Consider the following 27,755-nt stretch of genomic DNA (forward strand, 5'->3'; position numbering starts at 1 on the left):
ACTCCAAACAACATTTGGAGATCTGATACTTGAATTGTCTCTAGTTTGAATATACTTAATATATGTTTGTCTTCTTGCTAAATGAAAAAAAGGAATTCTTGAGTCGCTGTATTTTCCCTTAAAGGGAAGCCCTGTTTTCCTACCAAAACAGTGAGATACCATTTTATTGCAATCTGTTGATTTATAAGATGCATGGAAATCCTCCTTCCTTAAACACTGTATTGGTTTGGCATGGCCTGCTTTTAGGCAGCAAAAGATGACTCCTGTGAGGAAGCCGCTGGAAGCTTCCCAGCATGTTGGACAGAGCCAGTGGCTGATGGCTCTGAAGATGGACATGCTGCTGGCTAAAACTGGGCCAATAAGAGAAGCTGGTAATGTATCTGTGATGACATATTTAAGAAGAAAATCAAAACAAAGTCACAAGATTTGGGATTCTAGTCAGAGAAGAGGAGGAGGAGAGAACATGTGAGGGAAAACAACATGGTGACACCCAGGTCAGTGAAGAAGGAGGGGCAGGAGGTACTCCAGGCACCGGAGCAGAGATTCCTCTGCAGGCTGTGGTGCAGACCACGGTGAAGCAGCTGTGCCCCTGCAGCCTGTGGGTCCATGAGGGATGCAGGGATCCACCCACAGCCCGTGGGGGAGGTGCCCATGCCGGGCAAGTGGATGCCTGGAGGAGGCTGTGTTCCAGTGGAAGACCTGGTGGAGAGAGAGGGCCCTGCTTCCAGGCTGGAGCAGCCTGTCCTTGGAGGACTGCACCCCATGGAAAGAGAGAGAGGCCCATGGCACAGCAGTTTTGGGAGGACTGTGTGCCTGTGGGAGGGGCTCACGCTGCAGCAGGTGTGGTAGGAGTGCTGCTCATGAGAGTGGACCCACCCCGGGGAAGTTCACGGAGAACTGTCTCCCGTGGGAGGGACCCCACGGCCTCACAGGGGAAGACTCCTCTCCTGGAGCAGTGGAAGGAAATCTCGGTGCTGAACTGACCAAACCCCCGTGCCCTGTCTCCCTGTGCTGTCGGTGGGAAGGAGGGAGGGGCTGGGGGCTGGAAGGTGTTCTAAGGGCTTATTTTACTTCTCATTATCCTCCTCTGATTCTGTTAGTAATAAATTCACTTCGCAACCTAAGTTGAACCAGTTTCACCCTTGAAGTGTTTCTCCCAGTCCTTATCTCATTCATGAAGCTTTTGTTAATTTTTTTTTTCTCCCCTTTTCTCTCCTCTGCCCAGCTGTGACAGAGGAGGGTGAGCAAGTGGCTCTCATGGGTGCCTGGCATCGGGCCAGTGTCAAACCATGACAGCTTGCCATAAAGGACTCTTAGTTCATTTCTTTTCTGTGAATTTAATTTTGGCCAGGTCCTTCTGCCTCATCCAACAGGAACCAGGAACTTTTCCCTCAAACCTGTAGGCCTTGGTCGTCTGTGTCTTACCAGGGCGTTGTGCAAGTCTGATTGTCTAATCCCACTTCCCCCCACTGCTGCTGGCTCTGACCCAGGCCCAGAGCAGGACATCTGAGAAATGCTTAGATCAAAGCTCCCCACCTGCCAGTGGGGTTTGGCCATTAACCTTTTGTTTATGCCCTTGCTGTGCAGCGGAGGCACTCCAGGTATTTCCTTGCTAAACAAAGGCAGGCATTTAAACCCAGCAATCTGCTTTATTACTCTGGGCACCGTTACTGCACACACCATTTGACTCTTTTCTCTGCAGAGATTAATGCTGGCATCTTAAACATTGCTAATGCCTTATAGACAATCCATTAACATCAGTGTCTCCTAAGTGGCCAGCCATACCATTATTTATAAAATAGGGATCCTTTCCTAGTGCTACCGCTACCAATCCCTTGATTTCCCGAGCATGGAATTGTGCCTATTATCAGCTGTGGAGTATTTTACACTGCTACATATTTTTTACTACATAATGAGCTGCGTGTGTGTGAGTGACATGAAAAAAAAATAAAATAGAGGAATATTGCTATTCCACTTGCTGCAGTGTATGAGCTGATCTGGTTAGACACGAAATGCAGACAGAAATCCGCCTCACCTCTCAAGCTAATTTTAGTCTCTCCCTCTGTTCTCTGTGGCTGTGTGTGTATAGAATCACTGGCAGTCTGATAGTGTTTCAGTAACCTGTGCCACGCGCAGAGCGAGATGTACTCACCAACCATCTGCTTGCATGGCACGGGTTAACTGAGCCTGTGGGATTGTGCTTACCTAAACAAAACCACTGCAGTGAGGGGAAAAACAATGAATGGGTGGAGATGATCAGCCCATGCATTCCAGCTTGTGCAGTCCAGGCAGCAATGACAGCCTGAAGGTTGCAGCAGCATCGGGATCAGCATTCCAAGTGCACCGATCTTACAGTCTGGAGTGATTTTACGTGGAGCTGTTCTTTATTTGCTGAGCCATGGCCAGTAACCAGGCCAGCCTGCAGGATGATCAGAGCAGGCACTGCAAGTTCTTATCCTATATGTTCTACCAGGCTGTGAGAGATCACAAACCTGTGTGGATGCTGGAAGACATGAGAACTATGGAGTATTTTTACTGGGAGGAAAATGCCAGCCTTCGAACCTACTCACCTTCAGAAGCCCTTCTCTATGCAGTGGTGCATAATCACCTGCCTTATGCTCAGTATCTGCTGTCTCATTTTCCAGAGGAGGCTCTCAAGGTGCCTGGGGAACATTTCTGCTATTGTCCATCCTCTGCTCCTCACCTAGCCATGGCGGTCACATATGACAGGAGAGATATCTTGGGACTGATCATCAAAATTGCACACAAGCTCCCCAGCTTGAACTCCTATATCAATAGGGCTGGTTGCTTTCATCTGGAAGATGGGAAAACACCCCTGCACCTTGCCTGTGAACTGCTGAGGTCAGAAACGGTCCTCATCCTCCTCGGGAATGGAGCATCTCCCAGGATAGAGGACAGTAAAGGGCTTACCCCGCTGGACGTCATCCTGGAGCAGATGTGGGACTCCAAAGTCAATGTCGCATCAAAGAAGCTCTGCCTCGACTACCTCTTGCTCTTCATGCCCAACCCACAGTTTAAGATGCGGAAAGTTCTGCAGGAGCATCCAGACCACTGGACAGCTTTGCTGGGAGAAGACAAATTCAACAGCCTGGTGGGGAACACACCTGCTTCTTTATATCTGCAAGCTATGCAAACTATTCTCCAGACTCTTCCCCCTTCCCACTTCCCTAAAAGCATCCAGGAACTACCTATACCTCAGGCACTAAAGCCCTTACCATCCTATGGCAAAAAGCTACCGGCAAAAAATATGGTAAATGTTTTTCCTTGACTTTATTCAATGGGTCTTGGATTTTCAAAGGCAACTTAGAGGAGCTGGTCACCCACCACCCTCTGCATTTTAGTGTGATTTTAGTACTTAACCTATTAGGCTATGCTGGAAAATCCAATACTTTGTGACAAGATTTTAAATGTCTTTTCTAATTGATTGCAGGCACGGCACTTTTAAAGGCAAAAGCCTTCCTCGTTTTCTGTTTTGTTGTGCATGTGAAGGGTTAACTGTAGTTGAGACTGTGTTATGTTTGGTTTCTTAGTTGTCAGCTGGTATCAGTGTATCTGAATTCCCAATATGATAACTGTATCCTGTGTAATGCACCTGCGTTAAAAGGAACTACGTGCCCAGTGGGATTTTCAAATGGTGTCACTGTGGGACTGTGTTCTGCTAGAGCTGGGAGAAATACCGTCCCCTACCAACAAGGTTCAAACATCGTGTTTCCTTTCTAACAATGATCAAGCATTATTAGTAATAACCACAAAGTCCATGGCTGATGCTGCAGGGATGCAGAGGCAATTCCTGTAGGATAACTGATCCTACCGAGTTACTTTATGGCAGGTCATGGTGTGGAGGGCAGGAGTTCAGAGAGGGGCAGCGAGTGTATATTCCTGGGGGATGGGAAATAAAGATCCACAGAAAAGATAATGGAGACTATCCAGTCTCACCTGGGAGCAAGGGGGTTAAAGGCAATCCCAGCCCTGATGCCTCTACTCGTGCAATGGGGAAAGAACCATTTTCCCTGCTGTCCAGTAAACAAGTGGCAATCGGAGCAGGGACAGTGGGAGCCCTGTCTTTCATAAGTGACATTATTTCTCCTTGACCTGTGTTTTAGCATGTATCTCTACAGGAGATGAAGCTCACTAATTTGATTTCCTTGTGGGTCTCAGCGCCACAGGCATTTGTTAGCTATCCTCAGCTGGGGTATGATATGCTGCTGTTAAAAGTTGTTACTTGTTGTCAATTGGAATATTTTTGCCACTCAGATCCAGACAGAAGTCCTTATCCTGGAAATTACAAAATGTTCCCACTGACTGGGCACTGTGGGCAGGGTGAATTTGCAGAAAGCTGGGCTGGGGCTGGGCAGCCTTCTGGGTAGCTCTGAACCACGCTGCCCTCTCTGCTCAAGGCACTGGTCCTGCTCTCTGGGCTGCTCTCAGCACCAGCAGAGCAGTGGCAGAATCCCGACTCCCTTTGGGGGACATCCCTTATTTTGGACCCCAGCGGTTCCCCCTCTTTGTAAATGCAACCCTCTGTTCTGCTGAAGTAGCGTAACTCACTTCCCAGATCCATACTGGGCAGCAGAGAGGAAGGAACTCACTCTTCTCTTCAGCTGGATTTGGAGCCCAAGGCTGTGGAGCACAAACTGCTTTCCACAAGGCTCTAGCTAAGAAAGGATGTGCAGTCAAATATCAATTGCTTTGTGCAAAAATGGCTCGTGTCTCATCTGGCTAATTCCCTGCCTGTGCCAAGGAGGCCATGCTGGACCTGCGCCCTTCTTTCCGTCAGCACAGGGAGAACTTCCATTTAGTTTCCCTCTGCGTGGGCTACCTCCTGTGTGCCAGGACATTGGCAATGCCAGCCATGGCCAGGTGGAGATTTACTGTGATGCTGCAGAACATGCCACTGACAGCTACCTGGAACATCCTTCCTGAGACACTGGGATGCTCCTCCCAGCCATCTCTTCCCACATGCCGTGGGAGAACCTCAGTTCCGGTGCGACTTGCGCTGGGCCAGGTGAATAAGCAGGCTGGCTGGTGAGGTAGAGAAAATGCCAGCCCAGCCCTAAAAGTGGCAAGCAGGCCATGAAGGAGTTAACCCTTCTCCTGAAATCCCACATCCCTGGTGCTGCAGTGTCCCTCCACCCCTGCCCATGGGGACTTAAATGTCCTTCTCCATCTGTGTCTATTCCTCCGCTTTCAATGGGGGAGGCTGCGAACGGGGAAATGCAGGGTCAGTGCTGGGTGAGGGTTTTGGGGGAAGGCTGCTCGCCCAGCAGCCTGTGCTGCAGACAGAGGCTGTCACAGCTTGGGAAGCAAAGGCAGATTTGCATTATAAGCGGTGGCTCAGCTGCTTCTGCCGAGCCCTCAGGCTCCCCAGCACCGGCACATATTCCCCCGAAAACCCGGAGCTGGAGGCAGAGGACAGAGCAGGCTCTCATGGCTGCCCAGAGTGACTATGCAGAGCACGGCCCCTGTGGCACCCCGCGAATTCAGAGGAGCAGGACTGGGTTTGTCCCCGCAGCGCTGCGGTATCTCATCCGGATGTCGTGGGTGAGAGGCGGAGGAGGCTGGTGAAGGATATTATTAGAATAGTAATTAGGTCCCGGGAGCAGAGATCCCGGGAAAGGAGGAAATGGAATTCATCCAGTGCTATTGCACCGGCTCGAAACCATGTGAGTTTCAGTGCTGTAAAGAGTTTCAGAAAAGACAGGAGGGAGGGCAGGGCTGTTCATCTTGCAAATCCAAGGAGGCAGGTAGGCACTGTCGACATTACCAGAGAGCACTTTCTTATTAAGGCAGGAGGCTGTACTCAGAGAGCCGGAGCAGCCCACTGGGAGCAAGCGAGTGTAACATGGTGCAGGGGTCTCTTGTTGGCTGCTATAGTTGGGATCAATGCAGAGGTCAGGAATCAGGCACTTCAGGCTTCATGGGTGGATTTGTAGCAGAGAGCAGGATGCTTGTGTGCATGCATTTGTCCATGTGGGCGGCTCCCCTCAATCCGCCTGCCAAGGGAGAGGATAGAAGATTAATTGTCTTGAACAGTTTCTTCCTGGGGCATTCCTGAGACTGGTACCCCAGCCTGGAAGAAAGCTGCTGGTCTACTGTTGGCCAACATGTAAAATTCTGGTGTGTCCAGCCCAGAGTGTAACAGGCAACTAAGCACACAGAAAAGATCACTCCACTTCCCCCCGCCCCCCCCCTCCCCCCATTCCTCCTTTTCCTGACCGTTTATAGAGATGAAGCACCAGCTGGCTCTCAATCACATCAGGCCTCCCATGTGCAGCCCCAGGGGGCCAAAGTTTAGGGTCATTAGCATGGTAGTAACAATTCTTTCCATTGCCTGTAGCAATATGACTGCAGGACAGGCACTCCTTCTGCTGGAATGGGGAAATCTTTTCCCTGAACCATGTTTGCTTATATTGTGGTGATCTGCCTGTTAGTTTGAGATCCCACTTGTCTTCCTGCTCAATACAGTGACATTACATCAGATACGGCCAAATCTACCTCAGCCCTGTCTGTGTTGGTTTTTTTCCTCCATTCTTTCTAAGCCAGGTCATTAGCAAAAATAAACTCAAAATATTTTGCAGACTTCCTGCAACCTGATGGTCTTGAAAAATCCCTTTGCTTGCATGGCAAATATGTTGGTGAGTTTGTTAATCAAAAAGAGTGCAGGGTGCTGTGTGGTGATGTTTACATTCTGCATATCTACATACTGAGTAAGTGTCTCTAAGATCTGTATTTCTGAACTTGGGAAAAAGAATAAAGACGAGAAATGGGGAGAGGGTAAAGTCTTTTCTGATCTTTGGATTTAGGTTGGCTCTACAGGTTACATCTTTTTAATTTCAATTTTGAGGAGAGGCATTGTAAGCATCTGAGTTGTCTGTGTGAGCCTTTGGTTTTGGTGAGAAGCACTTCAGTGAGCACAGTGGGGGGGATGGGAGTGAGTGAAAATGCACAGATGCGAGTGTGCACGTGTGTGAGTGCCTGCCCTCTTGTCACACGTGTGTGAGTGTGTCTGCCCTCTTGTCACACGTGTCTTCATTCCCTCTTGTCACACGTGTCTTCATTCCCTCTTGTCACACAGGTGTGTCTGCCCTCTTGTCACACGTGTCTGCATTCCCTCTTGTCACACGTGTGAGTGTGTCTGCCCTCGTCACACAGGTGTGTCTGCCTGCCCTCTGTTGCACACGTGTCTGCTTGCCTTCTTGTCACACATGAGTGCCTGCCCTCTTGTCACACACGTGTGGCTGTCTACCTGCCCTCTTGTCCCACATGTGTGAGTGCCTGCCCTCTTGTCACACACGTGTGAGCGTCTGCCTGCCCTCTTGTCGCACACGTGTGTGTCTGCCTGCCCTCTCCTGGCGAACCCGTAATCGACTGCCAGCACTCACCCACTGCACTCCTCGTACCAGCACTGAGCGATGCCCTACGGAAGCAGCCTTTTCACAAGGTCAGTGTGTGTGTCCCAGGCTCTGTGCTGCTGACAGGTAAGGACATTTCTTCTTCTCTTGTAAAGAGACAGCAGTTTTGGTTTTCTTTCTAAAGTGGGTGTTTTACCTCAAACACCAAGCACAAGGGCTTCTGCTTGCCAGCAACTACAATCATCACTACAATCGTCCAGCAAAGTTTGTGATGCTGGCCACACTTTATTCTAGAACACATTTTTTTAAAAAATAAAATCTCTTAAACATACATCTTTGTCTTTCTATTTTTCTGGGTTGCCAGCAAAATTCAGCTACCTATGACTTCCTAACCCTATGCTTCTGTCTATTTCTGCAGCATCATTAGCAGGAAGGACAGGACAGATTCTGACCTCAGTTACACCTCCCTGCACCTGAAGTAACGCTTTTTAAGTCACTTCCATCACTACTGATGTTTGTTGGTCTAAATGAAAACAAACCCTTTGTGCATTTGTGTTCTTCAAGGCTCCATAACTCCATAACTCTGACTTCAGCATACAAATAAATGTGACACTTAATCCCTGAAAACATTTTTTATATTTTTCATACTCTGAATGTATATAGATATATATTTTCCATCTCTAACATCGATGGCATTTCCCTGTTCCCAGCTCCCTTGGCATTTTTGGAATCAGCATGGCAGTGACAGATGCAGTTGTTCACTTATTAAAACTGAATATTGCCATGCCTAAGTACAAATGAATGTTCATTGTATGCATATAACTTTCTTATAAAGCCATACTTTTAAAATTTTGGTTTCTCTTTTTTAGGGGTGAAAAAAAATCTTCCCTATAATTGTGTTTCACATTACTCGCTGCATGATTAAAGATAAAAAAGATTGTAACATGCTGGAATAAAGTATATCTACATAGCCTGATGTAATTAGGTATACTAGCTGTGAAAATAATTCAATCTGATTGTATTACTATAATAAACTTGCAATATAAAATTGATGTGTCTTTTATTAGCCAATTGGTCAAAACCACCCACCAGTATCTATTGGTTTTGCTGTGGCTCATCTTATTGTTTGATGATTTCATTCTGACTGCTGAGCCATTATCTCAAAAAATGTGATCTGAGGAAAATAATATTTCCCTTCACAGGCTTACAGTAGCTGACTGTGCTGTCAGAGGATGACCCCAAGTGATGAGGTGAACCCACACTTCACAGATCTGTGGAAAGGTGGTGATGAATCAGAAGGAGGGGCTCAACAGGGGTTGAATGGTAATTGGTTTTGGAGATTTTCATTTTTTAGGTTTGAGTTCAGCTTATGCAGCTGTTTGCCATGAACATGAGTGCCAGCATCCTGCTTTCCTTGTCTGGTTTGTGTGCTGTCAACAAGCTCCTTTCCTTCCTCAGGTTTTCTCTGTACAGGAAAATGCCCTGGCAAGGCTTCCAGCATCAACTTCTCCTGTAGGCTCAGTTGAAGTTCTTCAGGCAGATGTGCACATCTCACCCTCTCTGCTCTCCGTGGGCTAAGGATCCACCAGATTCTGTGCCAAAACCTGAACCATCCAAATCCTCTGCTTCTCTAATGAAAACAGCTACCCGAAGTGTTTCAGGTGATGGGTAGCTGGTTGGGATGATGAGGATGATGATGATAATCATGGGATGTAGACTCCACCACCAACTGTACCCACAGATCTCCTCAAGGCACAGTAGTACATGCAAGCTATAATCAAAGGATAACTCCTTGGAGCCTGTGCTTGCATAGTAAGTTATTAGTTTCATGGAAGAATGCAGAGAGGGAAGTTTCACTGATCTCATTTAAAGAAGGTCAAGACTATGTCCTTGCCTTCATAGCAGATTTATCCCTAACTACTTCATCACAAGAATGTGGTCCCCAAAGATGTAGTTTTCTGGCTTATTTGCTTCTGTGTTTGCTGTATTTGAGAAAAGGAATCTGTTTCAGTTTCTCTCGTGCCCTGGCAGTTCTGCTGGGGCTGACCATTAGGGAGCTCCGAGCTGACGCATCTCTCAGAGCCAGTCTCATGGACGTATTGGGTTTTTTACAACTGTAGTTAGTTGGAGCCCACACACCAGCAGGCAGCAAGACAGGTATTTAAATAGAGAAATTTAAAGGGTATATTCCCTTGTGTGGGGGGAAGCACTGTCACAAGCAGATGATGCATTGAGCGAAATCCTGCCCACGCCTCAGTTACTTGGGCGTACGTCCCTGCGTGAGTCACCCCAAAAGCAGCTGATAGGTTTGGCATGTCCCACACTGTCCTGTGTCTGCCTGGCCAGCACAGCAGCAATGCCTTGGGGGAGCATGCTCTGTGTTCTGCTGCATCACCACACTCAGCTGGTGACATGGATGACCACCGGGCTCCAGCTCCCAAGATGCCTGCATTTGTCTCCAGCACTTTGGAAATTGCTCTGAAGTCAAGAAGCCAGATTTCTCTGGGGATGACTCCTAAGCAGTGCTTGATTTGGAAAATCAGTCATAATTTTCCAGTGCCAGCTCCAGCTCTAGTAAAATGAGTGTGTATTTTGCTATGGATCTTCTGTGAAGGAGAAGTTTATTGCTGGTGGGAAGGCTTTTGGCGAATTTCATGAGTACATAGAGAGAAGAGAGCTGTGCTCTGTACACCAGCTATGCCCACCCACACAGATCCCTGTGGAGAGCAGTGAGGAGGAGGAATGATTATCACAGAGTTGTCAGACTCACACAAGAAAACCTGGGAGGAAGGAAGGGAATAAAAGCATGGGGAGAGGCGGTATGGCAAGATGCCTTGTGGGAAGCAGATCCCACAGCTGAACAGAAATAGGGAAAATAGTCTGGAGAATCCCAAACCACAGTACAAGCTATAAGCACAGCAAGCAACACAGAAACCGCCCCCTGCCACTTTCTCCTGGAGCTTGGCTTCAGGGTCACAGAGAATGTCAGGATGATAAAGGAGAGGCTGACAAGCATTAGAAAAGGAAATAATCACTAGAGCTGACTGGAAATTGATGTTTCTGTTCTACCAAAAATGACAATATTGCAAAATATGCTTCAGTTCTAATCCAAAATGAAAATTCAAAATCAAACCCCATTTTACAAGGAAGAAAACTGATCCAGATCTATCAAGATAATTCTTAAAGAATAGCAAAATTTTGATAATATTGTAATACTTTGCTTTTTGTTTTTAACAGTGTTAAAGCACTAAAAATAATCAAAATATTATAAAAAACAACTTCTTTTGATAGCTGAAAGTCTTTGTTCAGATTTTCTTGTACCAGAATTTTCGTCGAAGTAGGAACATAAGCCACATCCGTGGTGCTGGGTGCTCCCAGCACCACGCCATGTCTCCAGCACTGGCAATGGGAGAAGCCGGGTAAGGAGAGCACCTTTGCCCGGCTACTTTCACTGCTTATTCCCTCAGTGCCTTATTCCAACAGCTGTTGGATTGGGAATGTTAGAGGGTATACCCTTGCCTAGTCCTTCACCATTCATCTCTTGGCCTAGTGTCCCAAATTTATCTAGCTCTTTTCTGAGCCTGTTGATACAGTCACATCCACAACTCCCTATGGCAGCAATTCACATTTATCTGCACCCAAGCCCACCTGCCACTTCTTTTTCCCACTTGGTTTAGTGGGGTCCTTCAGATGCCTCTTGCTACCTGTGTGGTGTTTGGATACTAGCAAAACTCCAGGAGCACTGTGAACACAGAGCTATCGCTGCTCACTCCTTTCTCCAGCCACAGGTTGTATACGAAACAAAACTGGTTCCTGCACCAGTCTCCAGGACCCTCCACAGCTGACTCTTCCTCACCCTTTGCCATTCTGCAACCAGCTCTCACTCCACAAAATAACTCCTGTGATCCCATGACAGCTTCATTTCTTTAATAACCTTTGGTGTGGAACCTTGCCCACAGCTTTTTGAGAATCCAGATGCATTATGTTCACCAGATCTCTCCTTTATCCTCTGTCCTTTTGAGTGAGACAAGTAAATTACAAGCAATTCAATTTTTATGAAGGTAAACTTTGCAGAAAAACCTGTTTTGACAGGAGATGGCAGAATTAAAAAGCTTTGTCCATTAGAAGGACCTAAAGATATTTATGGATTGTGCAAAGTCTGCTTACAGAAGTATGGCCCACGGTGTGATTCTTGGAACTGTCCTGTGCAGGACCAGGAGTTGGACTCGATTCTTGTGGGTCTCTTCCAACTCAGAATATTATTTGGTTCTGTGATTCGGTAAAACACATTGCCTTGAGATTGCAGGGGAAATCCAGACGGTATTTTTTAAAAGCATCTTCTAATTTTGAGGCTTTGACTGAAGCTGAAAATGAGCAACTATAGGACAAAAATCTCTGTTCTTCTGCCTGGAAGGTGTTAGGCAGTGACACTGTAAGCAGACTCTTTTTCTGAGTTTACAAATCTTAGTGAGATACTATTTTCAGCTGTGATGCATATATTTTCCGACACTAAACTTCTCACCTATAGAGGTGATTGCGTGATCAAATGGGGTTTTTTTAATGGGACTCCTCCCGTGGGTAGAACTGAGCTTCACTGGTAGCTACAAGCTTTGGCTTACTTCTCTACCAGCCTGCAGAGCACGGCATGGTGACAGACAGAGATAAAATTACATTCCATGTATAATTTGGGATCTCATGAAAGGAAAGCCAAAATTATAGGAAGAAAGAGCTCTGCCTAAATTAGGTTTCTGCTTAGAGGTGTGTTCCCTAAGCACTCAGAAATTCACATGCTTCCTTAGACAGGCTTACTCAGATCTGGTGAGCTTTAGGAAAGGGTAAGGTATGGCTAGTTACCCAAATTTGGGATCAGGGAGGCTGAGGGTAGCTTTCCCACAAAATTACTCAGCTCTTCTTTTGCAGAATTAACAGATTCTAGCAGCAGATTGATGCTTTGTGTTCTCTGGAAAACATGAACCATGTTTCAAAATGTCTCAGGTCTGCCCCAACACACATGATCATCCCCTCAATTAAAAAACATCACTTAAATGACAAAGTCCAAACCTAGACTTGTCCATGGCCTTTCTTATTCACCTTTTTCAGATATTTAGATCTGGGGACCCCCCTCCATCCTTTCCCCCCCCCTGCCTTGGAGGGGATGAACACCCAAATTTCAAGCTCTAAAATGACTGCACATGATACACAGCCTACAGCATAAACATACATGCAAGCACCATGGCTGATGTGAAAGAAGAGGCCCTGCATGACTCTTACTTATTTTTAGAGTGAAAAGCCCCTGCCTCAGCCAGGCAGGACTCCATGACTAACATCCCAGTTCGTTACTGGTGCCAGCCTGCCAGGTTTTGCTGAGATTCCGTGCAGGACCTGTCAGTGCAACTCCTTTAAGATTCAGGTAGGCAACTCTTTGCCTTTAGGATCAGGTCAGACTTTTAACAGACAGCTGCAGCTTTACTTTGTAGTAGCTACTGCTTTTATTTTCCCTGTGGACCTTTAAACCATCCTCAATAAAATCTAGAAACTGTTGGACCTGGGAAAGCTTCTAATGAATATGCTCTCACAAGCTAAAAGGAAGGGAAAAAAATGGAAGGTATTTTAAAACAAAAGCCCCATGTTTAAGTTTTACATTTCAAATGCCTTAAGCATTTTTTTCTTCTTCTTTCATTCCTGCAGTGTTGTCTGAAAAGCCAGTTTTGCTCGGCTGTTGTCTGCTTCGCTGCATGGTTCCCTGTGTTTTGACAGTCAGTCTTCAAATTGCCACAACTTTGAAGTGGATCTATCTTCCAAAGGGACACCTTTTCTTCTGCCTCTCCTTAGCATCAGCAGCATATGAGCCCTGTAGGGCTTCTGAACGCAAATACCACCGTTTATTAGAAGAGAAAATAGAAATTGTAACTCATAAAATAAGAAAATTCAGCTGGGCAGAGCCGGATAGGCATAAAAAGGAGCTAGCAGCAGCCTTCCCTTCTCCCACGTGTGTCCTGGCTTGTTGACTGCCTGGGCCGCGGAGAAGTAAAAAGGGCTCCTTACACCTGTGCAGGTGCTACCGGTGATCATTTCCGCACAGCCCCGTTGTCTTGCTTTGGGTTTGGTTTTTATTTTTTTACTACTTTTCTTACTTTCCACCCCGGCGGCGCCTGTGCGGGCACCGGCCGGGCCTGGGCCGCCGCGCCACCATCGGCCGCCAGGTGGCGCCACTTCCCTTCGTCTGCCTCCATGAGGGAGGCCGGGCCGTGAGGGACCCCTCCGACCGCGAGGGTGCTGCAAAACGCGGAATATGTAAAATTTTCCTTAGGAAAGCACGTTCTTTGGCGTTTGATCTTCGCATGCTTTCAAGCCTAATCAGCAGGAAAGGAGATTTAAGCCGTGAAACAGCAGCTAACAAGCAATCCCTGAGTGATGGCCAGGTGTCGGACAAATTACCTGTGGGAAGAGTTACCTTGTTAAGGTTTAGGGCTCGAGGTGTTTCAGTGGTCTCCGACCTCGGGGGAGGTTAACAAAGCTTGGGGAGAAGGATGCGCTGCTGATAGTGGACATAAAGAATGCAGAATTTATGGGCCACAAGGACATTTGGCAGGACCCCAAAGATAAGGAAGAAACTAATAAAGACAACTCAGCAACTGTGCGGAATCAGCGCCAGTTGGGTAAAAGGCAATTCTGGCAGGGGGAGATGGTGACCACCAACTCACGGCCATGGACCCAGGAAACCCATGGACCCAAAAGAAGAGAAAGACTGAGTATGGGACTAATCAGCAGGAGAAGCAAGAGAATCATTAACAAGCAGAAGATAGAATACTAATGAATAAGAGAACTATGTAACTTGCAGCCAATGAACATGAATGCCTTTGTTTGCTAGAAGGTATAAATAGCAGAAGGTTTTAATAGTAGTGTGCTTGATTTGTGGAATACCACTGAGCACCCAGGCTTGTGCAACTCTGAGATAATCAATGTCTGTCTCAAGTGTGTAATTATAGGCTTGTTGCACACAAATCCCATGTTTCCAGACAACAAGGTGACTCCAGGGCTGTGAGAAGACCCTGCCACTGTGAGGGGACCCCAGGATTGTGAGGTGACCCCAGTGCTGCCAGCTGCCCCTTGCCTGAGCCCATCTGGTGATCCCACAGCACAGCTTTCGGATGCAGTGTCCAAGCCAAACCCAAATATGCAAACCCAGCTGCAGGAACATGGTACAAGTGCCTTTATTGTTAGCCACCAAAGAAAGGTTTGGGGTTTATTCAGTGACAGAAGGTGCCATGGAAGTTGACCCTGGAGCTGGGCTCTAGACGAAGAGCTATAAATAGAAGCAAATTGTTTTGCATGGGGCTTGTAGGGTCGCTGTAGGGTGGCAGAGATGAGGACCGGGCAGACATTTTCCATCCTCTCTGCTCTCTCCAAGAGAAAGGAGAAGCTGTGGTGACTTAAGTTGGCCGTGGGTGGCTGAGAGGTTTCATATCTGTGTTTAGCAAAGTATATAAAATCCAGGGATGTGATGCAGCCCCACTGGATCACTGCTCCTGCACAGAAAAGACAGAGGAGTTGGTGGTGGAGCTGTGAGAGCCACCATTTTCCACTTTCGCAGGAGAAGGGTGGCTGGGGCAGGAGGCACTTCCACTGCACCCAGGCAAGGAGCCTGCCTGTGCAGTGGGCATCTCTTGCAGAAAGCAAAGAATTGCTGAGGGGCTTCATACCTACCAGGAAACAAGGAATGGTACTGCCAAAGATGTCTTTATCTGTGTTTCCGGCACATTTATGAAACATCAAATACCTAGGCAGTGGTAGCTGGCCCAATAGCCTGAAGTCTCAGCGAAAAAAAACCCAGTCTGTCTTTCTGGAGCTATCATTCTCTGATCTGGGGGTTTGTTCCTTTATTTTCACTCCCCTCTGCTTCAGGGCTAATCAGCAGAGCTTGCAAACCAATAACAAATTGGTTAAAAATCAGCTTTATATGCAAAGCCTGAAATAAAACATCTGTATATATCCCAGAAGCCTTCACAACCTCCTGTTTTATTAGCATCTCTAAAATAACTTTTCTTTCCTGACTCTAATTCCAGCTAGAAGCACTCTGATAATCCTCATAGGACTGTTATGTGTATTTCCAATTAAGCAATTTATAAGCACTGGCTGTGAGGAGCTTTTTGTTCTTAAGGAAATTATTTCTTCATTAAGAGTAAAACAAGTCTTTTTTTATCCCTGCTTAATATGAAAGCCCTTGTGTCCCCTTCACATATGTTTTAAGTACTGAACTGTGTAGAAGGAGATTAATCATTTTGTACCCCAACAAGCAGGGAAGAGACAGCAGCTGGGTCAGTCGCTCAGGGAATAGGCTTTTCAGTGTTTGTTTTCAGAGAGAAGTAAAAGTCAGACAGACAGACACTTACTTTCAAGCTACTTGCCTTTGCCAGAGGCAACCCACACAATCATGAACCCTTCTGGAGTTTGAGTCATGAAGAACTGCGGCAGATAAAATGAAGACAGTCAAGAGGAAAAAAAAAATCCCATTCATGCCCAGCTAATGAGTAGAAGTTCCAAATTGCCTCTTGTTTTGCAGGCTGTGTACCTTAATTAGATGAATCACAGAACACTGAGGGTGGAAAACACAAGCCAGAGAGCTCATAAGAGTCCACTTCATTCTTTCACACTGGCAGCATTATCTACCTCCTCGACAGGGAAGAATGTCCCTCCATTTTCCTGGACTGTCATGAGGCATGGGCACACTTGGAAAATGAAGAGCAGAAATGATGGATGATTGAGTTTAGTTTGTAGAGTAGCACAAGCATCCTATTCCTATTCTTGTCCCCAGGCCCAGCCATTTACGCTTTCTATAAAGGCACTCACAAGCCTTTGTTCTGGTCAAAGCAGCCCCATGACCAAATAGCATGAGTTGCACTGAGCAGCAACATGAGGGACCTTCAAAGTGAGGGCACACTTGCTAATATCAGGAAAGAACTCACCAGAAAGCTTCTGATGTGGTAACAGAAGACATTTTGAGCCTTGAGTGCTCCTGGAACTCTGGAAAGAAACCCCACGTAAGTGGTAAGTAAACTGCATTCCCTTCATTCTTCTCTAAGCCCAAGTAGAAGGAAACAGCCTAAGAATGGGATAGCTCCGGAATGTTTAAGGTTAATATCTCGTATCTGGTTACAGTAACAAATGTAGAGAAATGGAGGAACTGACAACAAATGCAATTACTACATTAGTAAAGAGCTAGTCTATAGAAATAGGTAAGAGATCAAGATGCTGCAGCATGTAAGCCTGTGCCAATGCTTGACTTGCACAGGGTCAGTGGGAAATGTGTCATGTATTCCAGCAGCACCAGAAGCCCCCTGTATTTTTCCCAGGAATGGGTGCATAGAATGGCTGATGAATGGAGCTAGAAGTGGCGAGTTTGACTGTACAGTTCAATGTAGACATTGTATCATTCAGTGAAGAAATGATGAATTTAGAATGCTTAAAACCTTGAGGTATCTTTCTCAGTCTCTGCATTTCATGCCATGCTCAGTAATACTATTTATCATCTCCTTTTCTATTACAGAATGGATTTTATTTAGCAGCACAAGGAAGAAATGCCTGGCTGTAGTTCCCTCAGCAAGCCCAATGGCAGTGTGGTTTTTGGTTATTCTGGTTTTATGATGTCACTCTCTGTCTGAGAGGGAAATATGTTTTGAAGAGGGATTTGAAGAAAGATGGGATAATATGTGACATCATGCATTAGCTCCTGGGACAGAGACAGCTCTACTGGCACATGGAGAGTCATTGATCTGCCAGGCCGAAAAAAAAGTCACTTATATCATGGCACCATGAGAGAAAGGAAAAGGACAGAGTGACAAACAAGTTGTACTTGGTGCTCAGAGTCAGCACTGCTGTGAGAATGGAGGGAAGAACTGTAAAGGAAATGTCAGAAACAGACAAGCAGGTTAAGAAAGGCACTGCAGGAAGCAGAAATGTGCAGAAAATTATGCTGCAGGGGTAAACAGAGAATGAGGAGGGAAAAATAAGTGTTAATGATTCCATCATTATGCAGGGCATGAGATCAATCTGGAAGCTGTGTTTTGGGTTGGCTGCAGTCTCAGGGAGGCCAGAAACAGAGGAGATAATGTCAGGCAGAAGATAAAGGGGTCAAGGCTGTGATCTGTCCTGAGTCTTAGAAACACTGCAGAAGAAAAATCATTTGTGTTTAGGTATAGCCTAATGTACAAAAGAGTATTGTGAGCAATCGGAGCTGTATGGCTACTTCACCTGAAGGAAAAGGGATATGGCAGGATCTCTGTTATAAAAACTGAGAGAACAAGAGGAGACAGTCAAAGAGAAAGATCAGGATTTAATTTGCTCAGTGTTCAGTCACCAAGAGACGTGGGGGTGGCAATATTGCCAAAGCAAAACTGAGTTGAGGGAAATAGATTAGAAGCAGTGAGTCAGATGTGTGAGCTCATGGTAGCACAGCTGATATTTGAAATTGCAGGAAGAGTGAGGATCATAGGAACCTTCACAGGGACTTTTCTTCCTGGGTTTTACAATTCAGATCCCATCAAAACACACACAGCTCAACAACTCTTAGTCATCACAAACCTGCAAGAGCACGTCAGAGCCAGAGAAGGGAAAGGGAGAGCAGTGGGCAGATATGGAGCTGCAAGACTATTCCTTGGATAGAGGTAGGAATTTCAGAGAAAATCACTCTCAAATTTAGATCCTCACTGAAGACCTCAGCTCTCAGGGGAGTCTTTTGTGAGTAAAGGTTTAGGACTTGTGCATCAGCTGCTGTGAAGTCTCTTTCCATTCCAGGCAGTACCAAACCGGATGATCTGTAACAACACATGGACCATGGAGGCACGAGTCATATTTCTGTCTATGACTGCACACAGTAAAATAATTTTGTTTAACCAGCTTATCTTTTTTTGCTTTCCAGCAGTACCACTGTAACTTCTTTTGGTATCCAAATGCATTTTTCTCCCCTTACTCAAACTTTTGCAAAAAGGGAACCTTTTTGCTCCTCGATTTTTGCATACCTGCCTTAGTGACTGTGATAGGAACATGCTCCTGTATTGCTCTAGAAAGTAGCTTTACATGCACTGTTTCATCTAGTCCTTAATTCTTCCACTGGGGCACTAAATCTGGACTAAGCTGAAATACTAGGACAATAATTCTTAATCCACTGTGGAACATTAACTGAGTGTTAAGACAGCGATTTGCTGTATATTATGAACGTGTCTCCATTTCGTTTCCTCTCTGGAGATGCTGATTCACTGATGGAGTGATGTTCTTCCAGGCAAGAAAAGATTAAGTAGAGACAACAGACTCAGAAGTAATAAATAAGGCTGTAGAACAAAACTGCCTAATATTACATTATTTTAGAAGCCATATATAATCATGTCATCAGAGATGTGTTGTGATGCACACACATGAGGGTGCATAGTTAAGGTGCTGCCTCTAATCTTATACTGTGCTAGTTCAGGAGGTTGCAGAGTTTACAACTGTATATTTATTGCTGCATCAATCCAGCACTGGGAAGGAGGTTTGCATCTATTTAGCCACAGCAGTGTGTCCTCTTGGTTCCCATCACAGTCAAAGTGTTCTTCAAAGGAATGTGAGCACTATTTCCCCTGCTTCCCATGTGCAAACCCAAGGTTCTGGAGAAATGGCAGGTCCTTTAGTCCCTGAGATCAATGAAATGTGCAGTAGAAAGGAACCAAGTTTCCTGCTCCCTGCTTCTGTGTGAAGTATGTGCTCACACTCTCCCTTACTAGTGCCCTGCTGCAGGGAGGCTGCATGTCTAAAATTCTGGAGACAAGTTTGGGTAGTGTCTCTCTAACACAGACAGAACACAGGCTGGGATCACAGGCAGCCTGCCAGAATTGTCACATCACCCTGTCTGAGGGGACCATCTTCAAAACCAGACAGCAGCAATTGATCAAAGACGAGGTTGTTGCTCTTTTCTTTTGTTTCTGTGATTCTCCTGTCCAGAAGGCACCTGGGCTGATGTTGCTGTCCTGGCTGCTCTTCTTACGGATGCTGGGGGCTAAACAGGCTATACTTCCTCAAGCTTGGGACAGGCAGCACACAGGGAATATTGGGCCTAGGCAGAAGGCAGGGGCTCACTGGACTCTATTCCTGGCGATTTTTTTGAGATGGCCAAATGGCAGACATTTCAGCAGCCTGTTGAGCACAGTAACTACTCCAGGGCCAAAAATCAGTCCATGTAAATTGTAAAAATTAGGCGATTGCAAAGGTAAATTTTAACTGTAATTGTAAAACTAAATTGTAAATCCTCCTCTGAGTGGATCAAGGTGCAGAAAAGAACCTGAGGTTGCTTGTTCATTACAAGAAGCCACATTGCTATAGGACTTAACAAAGCAGCATGCTTCTTTTGTCCTGAGCAAACAAATGTCAGAATGCTGATCGGTCACTACTTGCAGGTCTTTACTGGGAATCCATTTCACCTAATCCAGACTTACTGAAGATGTCTGAAGAGAGGGCTTGATCTTTATTCCTAAGCAAAAGCCAGTATGCAGAGTACCTCATTTGTTTTTGATGGTGTGTTGTGTAGCTGTGAGAGTTCAAACCTCCAGACATGCTCTGGAACTGACCCTGCTCTCTCCTCTAGGTCAGGGTGTTCTTCCAGGCCTGGAGCTTGTGCCTTTAATGCCCAGCTCTTCTCTTGCTGTAGGATGGGATGGGTGCCTGTACTGGTGGTTACAGTGCTCTGTTAGCTCTCACTTCATGCTCTGGGGAACTTCAGTGTTCCACAGCAGAGTCAGAGATGACATTCTTAGCACATTCCTTTCATTTCTTTCCCCTGGCATAGCAATTACTATTCTACACAGTGCTGCCTCATGTGGTTCTTTACAATTTATTTTTAAGGTTTCCCCAAAAACTTGCCTAGTAAGAGTTTTTGCATAATTGCTCCTCAAGATTTGCATTTCAAAATTTCAACACAGCTCTTGGAGCTGGCTGCAGGCTTATGTTACCTCCCACTAGGTTAATCCACACAGCTCTCGATTGAGTGATCTAAACATAGGAATATGCATTGCTTTTTGCTTCTATTCTCAGAACAGCATTGTTCTTTCTTGGCCACTTCTTTTTTTTTTTTTTTTTTAAACTATTCCCAATTCAATTGCTTCTGCAATAGGCCTTAAAACTTTCCTAACTCAAGGGGGCTGCCGTATCTGTCAGAAGAATCTTTTGGTGTATTTTTGTAAACTTGTCAGATTCTCCAAGTTTTGCAGCCTTGAGGTAGGCCTGGCTGATTTGTGACTGATGGCACCAGAGAGGTAGTTCTCTTTTTCCTTCCTTGTTAATCATATACATTAAATTATCATCAGTGATGGGTTTATGTTCCTCCTTACAGGTTTACAGAGTTTCAGCAGCAGTTATGTCACTGGATTCAAAGGGAAAGATGAGAGAATGAACTGTATTTGCTTTCCAAAATCTAGCTTTAAAGTTCCCCTGTGGACTGGAACTCACTGATTTTCATTCATTTCTGGATGGCACTGAGTTAAGTAATTTTTTCACTCCTCTCCTCAGAGAAATTATTCTCTACCTATTTGTAAAGATTCCTTAATATTCTGTCTTCACTTTGCTTTGGGTCATTTTAAAATTCTCCCATTTCTAACTGTTGCTCCCCTTATGATGCTTGGACTCTTGCACGCAATTTAAAAATATCTTCTGTCATTTTTACCTTTGCAGTTGTTACTTTGCCATGCTCGTTCTTTTTGATCTTTTCTCACTAGCTCCAAAAGTTCTTTTTTTTTAAAATCTGGCATATAATGTTCTTCAAGTTCAATCTCTTGTGATGGTATCTGCTCCTATCTGCCAGCATCCATAACCTCTTCGTTAGAAATAGTTCTTAGCTCTTTGCCAAGATGTCATGATAAGAACCAAGTGGAGAAAAGTGCAGTTTCTAATGACATTTATTGAATACTCCAAGTAATGATCCTTGGCTTCATTTCCTGATAAAATGTGCTTGATATGGTGTCTTTTTGGTCTCCTGCTATGGGTATAAAAATTACCTTCCTCCTTATTCTTTTGATGTAATTTTAAACACTGTTGTTCCCAACAGGAAGTTTGCTTGGCTTGAGAAGTTTAACAAGCTGAGCACCACTGGCCTATTTCTTTGATGATGAATGGAAGTAAGTGGGGAGTAAGATACAGGTGCACCATCTCCCTGGGTAACCACAGTCATTCCTTGGGGTTATGAGCTGGTTTGAACCTCTCTCTGCTTTTGAACAAACTGGTAAGGTAGTAAACAAACTGCTAGTAAACAAGTTAGTAAACATCTAGTAAACTCCTGGCAAGACACAGCTAAACCCATGCAGCCTCCAAAACAAGGTATCTGCATCCAAACTGCCTATTGGGAACCATTTGCAGCCTTTGTCAGCCCCCAAACCATGCACAAGCATTTCCTGGAAGAACGTTTGCTGACCCACACCAGAGCCAGGGCTGTGCTGGCAGTTCCACAGCACAGAGACTCCCTGTTCCAAATCCGTGTCCAGGCCTAGACTTTGTACCCTTTGAATAAGGTGTATATTGTGCTTTGTTCCTTAACTTTTCTCTGGTGTGACTCTTGGAGTCAAGAAAGAGGTTCAAGATGCTTCTCCTATGCTTCCTTCTCTGGGAATGATGGTAAGAGGTGTTTCCATTACTGCCATGAGATGTGATTAGGCTTTTCGGTACTGTCATAGAAGGCTGATATTGCAGTGGTATCTAGAATGTTTTATAACACTGTCTTTCTAGGCACCCTTACCTGCAGCTTATGTCAGCCACACTTTGTAAAATTTTATCTGAAGTTGTTCAATCACACATAAAAATTAGAGTATGGCAATTATGTTTGCCTGGTTAAAGATCTTATAATACCATGGCTTGGAACTATTACTTTTTCCAGGCTTTATAGAAAAGGCATTTTTGGTATCAAGTAAGCACCTTTCACTGTCCTCATGATAACATATCTTGGCCAAATCACAAACTCTGACTAATTTTAATTTGAACACCCTCAGTAGAAGCTTGTTCACTTGGCAGCTGAATTTTTGGCGGTGACATCTGCAGTGAGCACCCTCCAGCCTCCAGTGTCTCCCTGCCAGCTCATCTGCCTGTGTGCAGCTCCATGCTGCAACCCGGGGCTGGCATCTTCTCCTGTGGAGAGTGGAGCACTGCAGGGTGCAGAGTGAGGAGCAGGGTCAGCAGGAGCAGAAGCTGGAGATTTTACTTGGACTTAATATTATAGGGAGGAAGGAGTTGGGAGGAAGGAGAGTAAGCAGAGAGAAAGCAGAACCAGCATCTATACAGCTCCTTATGTCTGTTCTTTCTCATCCAACACTGAAACAATCCAAGGCTGTCTTGAATCTCCATGTTTGTTTGTTGGCAAGTATCTGTATTAGCTGGTGATGAAGGATGTATCCTACATCCCTCAAATTTGTTGACTGAGTTTCTACCTCATGCAACTGATCCCTGTGGATGATAACAGACATCTACTGCTACCAATTACTTATTAGCACATGTGGTAGAGATCTGTTCTTCAAACCTAATAGGTTTCAGTTCCATTTGGAGGTCACTAGGGTTTCATATAATATAATTTCTTTTCGATTAACATGGGAAGTGACTTGGTAATTCCAGTAAATGACTAGGTACTTAAAGTAAATCTGTCTGGAAACACAAATTTCTGTCAGCTGGAAATTTTAACAATTGACTTTTTACTTGAGACAAAACAGAAAAAAAGTTACTGTATTTTTGTGGTAGGACATTAAAACAAATGCCCTTCTAATTTTTCTCTGAGTTATGTCCTCAAAGGGTTAACATGAAGAAAATAAGGTGATCAAAGATTTTATGGAAGGATGATTTTGATCTCATAAATGATGTAAGGCAGGACTTAATCCAAAATTAACATCCTATATGGGTTAATTAAAGGAAACAAATGTGAGAAAGCTTGTTCTACTCTTGAACAGCTCATTTAGCTTGTCTTTAATGCAAATAGTCAATGAAGTTCCTGTCATGAAAATAAATCTCATTAAAAATGCATCGCTTGTTCCCACACATGTAAACCAAGGAAAGAGTGTGCTCCTACCAGATGAAATTGATGTTGCTCAGCTGCAGAGCAAAGGTGATGTGGGTTTCAAAATGCAGTCACTCTTGCTTTTGTCTGGGTTTACGTTTTCTGAAAAATCTTTCACTCAGTGGGCTATAAGAGTCCTTAATGAATGTGGAATAATGTGGGGCTGCAAACTGATGACTAAAGGGCAGACTTGGAGCAACAAGAGCTTAAAACCCACATTCCCTCTTTACTAGAGGACTTGTATTGCCAAAGGTAATATGTCCTTAGGCTACAACTTCCTCGAGATTTTCTATAATTTTCCATTGAATAGAAGTTCAGATAAAATGAAACTGTGAAAGCAAATACTATTTGAAACTGTATAAAAATGTAAAAAATTATATTGAGCTTATAAATCATGACATCATGTTATTATTATTCTCTTGGAGCAGTTTATGGAGCAGTAAAGCTAGAATTCTGTACAGAGATGAAAGTCAATATCTATCTCCATCCCTGCACCAACATTAGTAGGAAATATTACCACACATTGCAAGCTAGGAAGGAAATAAGAAGAATATTAACTAGAGCCTTTTTTCCATATTACAGTCCCATATTACACAACAAACGAGTATGTAGTCCTTGTTTGTATATTTACAGAACTTCCTCTCCACAGAGCAATAAAGAGGCAGAGATTCCTGAATGTTTGGGAGGATGAGGCCTGACAATTGCAACATCAGAGATAACTCGAGAGGCAGTGATCTCCCCCCCACTGTGAGGTGAGAAACTCTACTACAACACATTTGTATGGGAAGCCATCATATAAAGAGTTCTAATGTTTTCATCGTGTTTTAAAATATATGTGTGAAGGTCACAGCAAAGCTTTTGTTTCATATTTATGGTCCCAACGGCTTTATCCATTCATTCTGCATATACTTTCCAGGGCGAGGTTACAGCTTGGTCACCTCAGCGAACCTTAGGTCAGGCCCCTGACCAGAAAGAGATTAAGATACAAAGTAGGCTGCCTAGCATATTAAATTCGGTGTCTGGAACGGCCAGGAGGTGGCAGAGCAAGTCTAATGTACCGCATCTGTATGGCAGGCTCGGGGTATTTTCCAGTCTTGACGCTGTGGAAAGATGGTGAGCTCCTGCAGTTCTCCCATTTGCACCGTTTAGTGGCAACTGCCTGCACACCACTCACAGCGTTTGCAAGGCTATAAAGAGGCTTCCAGCAAGCTTGCAGAGCTCTCTAGGAAATGATGGCTGGTATTTTTTTTTCCTTTTTTTTTCTTTCTCTTTTTTAATTATAATTTTGCTCTGCTGACTCAACTCTGCTGCTCACTGGAAGTTTGGCCAACGCATCCTTTCAGAGGCAAGAATGAGTCTTCCTTGTATGCATGTCCTTGCAAGCAAATGACACTGACTCTGCCCACAGCAGCACGGGACAAAAGCACATCAATCAAGCAAGGGCTTGACAAGTAAGGATACAGAAATATGTAATACATAATTCTGCATAACTGTTAATACAGCTGCCCTCTCATTTCTCTTCCTGTTACTCCTTCACATGGTAAGTGACCCATGTGAAAAGCAGAGAGAAACCATGTGAGAGGGCAGAGCAGATGAACAGAGGGAAAAAGCAAATAGCGAGTGACAAGCTGGCCAATATCAGCTGGGATACTTTTTGTATCAACTTCAGCCGCAGTCAGCTCTGGTTGGGTCAGCAGATGATGGAGATAACTGGGGGAAAAAACCAGAGGATGCACAAAAGTGCTGCCAATAATTTGGTAATCTAAACTGTATCCACTTGTAAATTACTCTTATTTAAAGAGCAATAAGCTTCAGCAAAACCTGTCTTCTTCCTAAGAGCTACTGGTGGTGGTTAGTAACAAACCCCCAAAGTTTATCAACAGAAAGCAACCCCAAAATCTCCGCGTGTTAGGTTTAATGGGCTGCAGCAACCCCAGGATAGACATTGGTGCCTTCACAAAAGAAGGCATTTAGTGTCTTCTGCCTCTCATGCAGATTTTTTGTATGTCTGTTTCTCTGGGGCAGCTGTGACAGGGGAGATAGAAGAAGGGCAAGAGGAGAAGGTAGTAATCCTTTTCTTAGGGTTTGATCTCCTTTGAGAAAACATAAGACCAGTTTGTGTCTTGCTGTTTTAAGGGACTCAAAAACCTGATAGATGGCAATGGAATTAGAGAGAAGCAGCTCCTTCAGTTAGGACTGCAAGAGAAATAGATGATGCAGAGGTTTTTGAGCACAGGGTTAGACACAAAGTCAAGAGAGCCATGCATGAGGGAGACAGGCAGTGAGGAGAGGTGAACAGAGGATCCTTTGCACTGAAAGTACTAGAGTTATTATGCTCTAAATTCTGCATTTATTGTCTGCTGGCTTCAAAGCAGCAATGTACAATAGAATCTGACCCTAAATAGATGTAGTTGTCAGAATCAACAATAGGAAGCACAGATAGAAAGAGATTTGATATCTTCTCTACAATCCTGCCTCTGGTAATAGTTACTGCTGGACCCAGAACTCCCTCAGAGGAGGGAGGGAAACTCTATTTCTTCCAATACCTCTGCTAACAGCTCTGTTGTTTTTAAGATTCTAAGAAAGGACCAACTACATGGCTGGGAAGAAATTACACAAAAAAATCCCAACACTGCTATTCTCCAGGGGTTTCCCCCAACCTTCTAATGTTTTAGCCAAGTCCAGGTAAAATCTATGCCCTAAACATTAATGCAGACAGTGTCCCCCAGACAGACACACTCAGGCCTGGACAGAACTGTGGGGTAAGAGAAAAGGTCACCTGCCATGGCCTGTGTGTCCCCTGAGTGCTCTGCTAATACCAGATGTAGAGATGGCATCTGGAAGACCAACTTATGGCCACAGGCAACTGAAATGAGAGCAATTAGCACAAGCAGACAGACAGACTGTGGAGATCCTTGTAACTTCCAATTTCTCCTCACCAGGCTGGAGTTGAACAGGCGTCTACCACTGAAAAGCTACATATCCTGCGGTTTCTTCTCTGAATTTTGTAAACAGCTCTGTGCATGTTACTGCAAGTCCTTTCACATCAAACCTGGGGCTGTGGTTGCCATGCATTGCTTTAAGCATCCAGGTCCAAATCTCACATCTAAAACAATGGTGTTTGGATTGGAAATGCTATTTTGATCCTCCTCTTTTTTCAGTTGCCCCGGCCTTGAGGATGATGGCTTAGAATAGCTGAAATATTTAAAAACTCCGCCAAGCGCTGTGCTGACAAAACAGCAATTTGTATGTGCTCTGTACTTCTGGCTAATCTCAGCACAGAGCTCACATGCTGAATGAATCTTCTTTTCTCTCATCATTCAGTGTATTAACTCGAGGTCATGCTCCACTGACACTTGCAAACAGCACCCGCCTCTGTCAGTCACAGCCATGCATAGAAGGAGCATGAAAGGAATTAACTCTGTCTAATAAACATCTCTGGCTTGCACACAGCCCCTCAGGATGGGAGCAGTAGCGTGAGGGACTGATGGCAAACTCTTGGAGGAGGCAATAGGGGTTAGCCTACAGAAATGGAAATGCTCCTGTTTGCAATAGTATCACAAATGCATAATGTCACAGATATTTCACTTATGGCTTGTTTTCAGACATCTACAAAATCCAGTAGTCGTGGCAAAGCCAGCTGCCTTTGTTGTCTGTGGTTACTGTTAAAAGAGACCAAATGACACTTTGCAGCCCTGTGATCCGAAGCACAGTGCTCTGAATCACTTCAGGAGAAAGAAGCGGTGACAGGATTTAGTTCAAAGCTGTAAGAAAATGGAGAGAGAAGACCAATAATACCAGCAGTAGAAGAACTTTATTTCTTAAAGGAAAATTAATTCAGCAGCAATAAATAAAGGTGCTGCTCTCAAGAAAAACCTCATATTGCTGATGTGCAACATCACATAAATGTGAGGTTAGGAGATGTGAGAACAACTGTGCAACTGTTATCTAAGGGCAGATCAATTCTTCTCCTTTCCTTTCGTTCTTCCCCATTTCATTCCAGAAGCTTCAGAAGACTGCTTTCTCTGGTACCAAACTAATTATTTTGGGAGTGGGAGCAATCATTTATATTCTCATCCCAGAATCACCAGGTACTTCATTGAAAGTTTGATAAGGCCTTACTGTGTATGTGCTGTAGGGAAATGGATTGTTTGTATTTTGTGCTCCAACAACAAACTGAGGCTGTGAGAAGAGCTACTGAAGATCCCCATAGGAAATAGTTTAACGTAATATAGGAGCTCAGTACTTCTACCTTTTGTACTCTTTGCCCTGAATAATGCTTTCTCTGACTAATGATAAAATCTGTCCAGGGCAAAAAGGTTAGGAGT

At 44.7% G+C, this 27,755-nt stretch overlaps 1 protein-coding gene across 1 annotated transcript; it reads left to right on the plus strand.

Moving 5' to 3' along the window:
- Positions 1 to 2,398: 2,398 nt before the first annotated feature.
- Positions 2,399 to 27,538, plus strand: LOC309570345 (ankyrin repeat domain-containing protein 9-like; the record flags this gene model as incomplete). Its single annotated transcript, XM_082277081.1, has 2 exons — positions 2,399 to 3,271; positions 27,434 to 27,538. 2 exons carry the CDS (start codon positions 2,399 to 2,401, stop codon positions 27,536 to 27,538), a joined length of 978 nt encoding a protein of 325 aa, XP_082133207.1.
- Between the last annotated feature and the right edge of the window lie 217 nt (positions 27,539 to 27,755).

Source organism: Coloeus monedula, assembly GCF_965178545.1.
Source record: "Coloeus monedula genome assembly, chromosome: 2".
Lineage (NCBI taxonomy): Eukaryota > Metazoa > Chordata > Aves > Passeriformes > Corvidae > Coloeus > Coloeus monedula.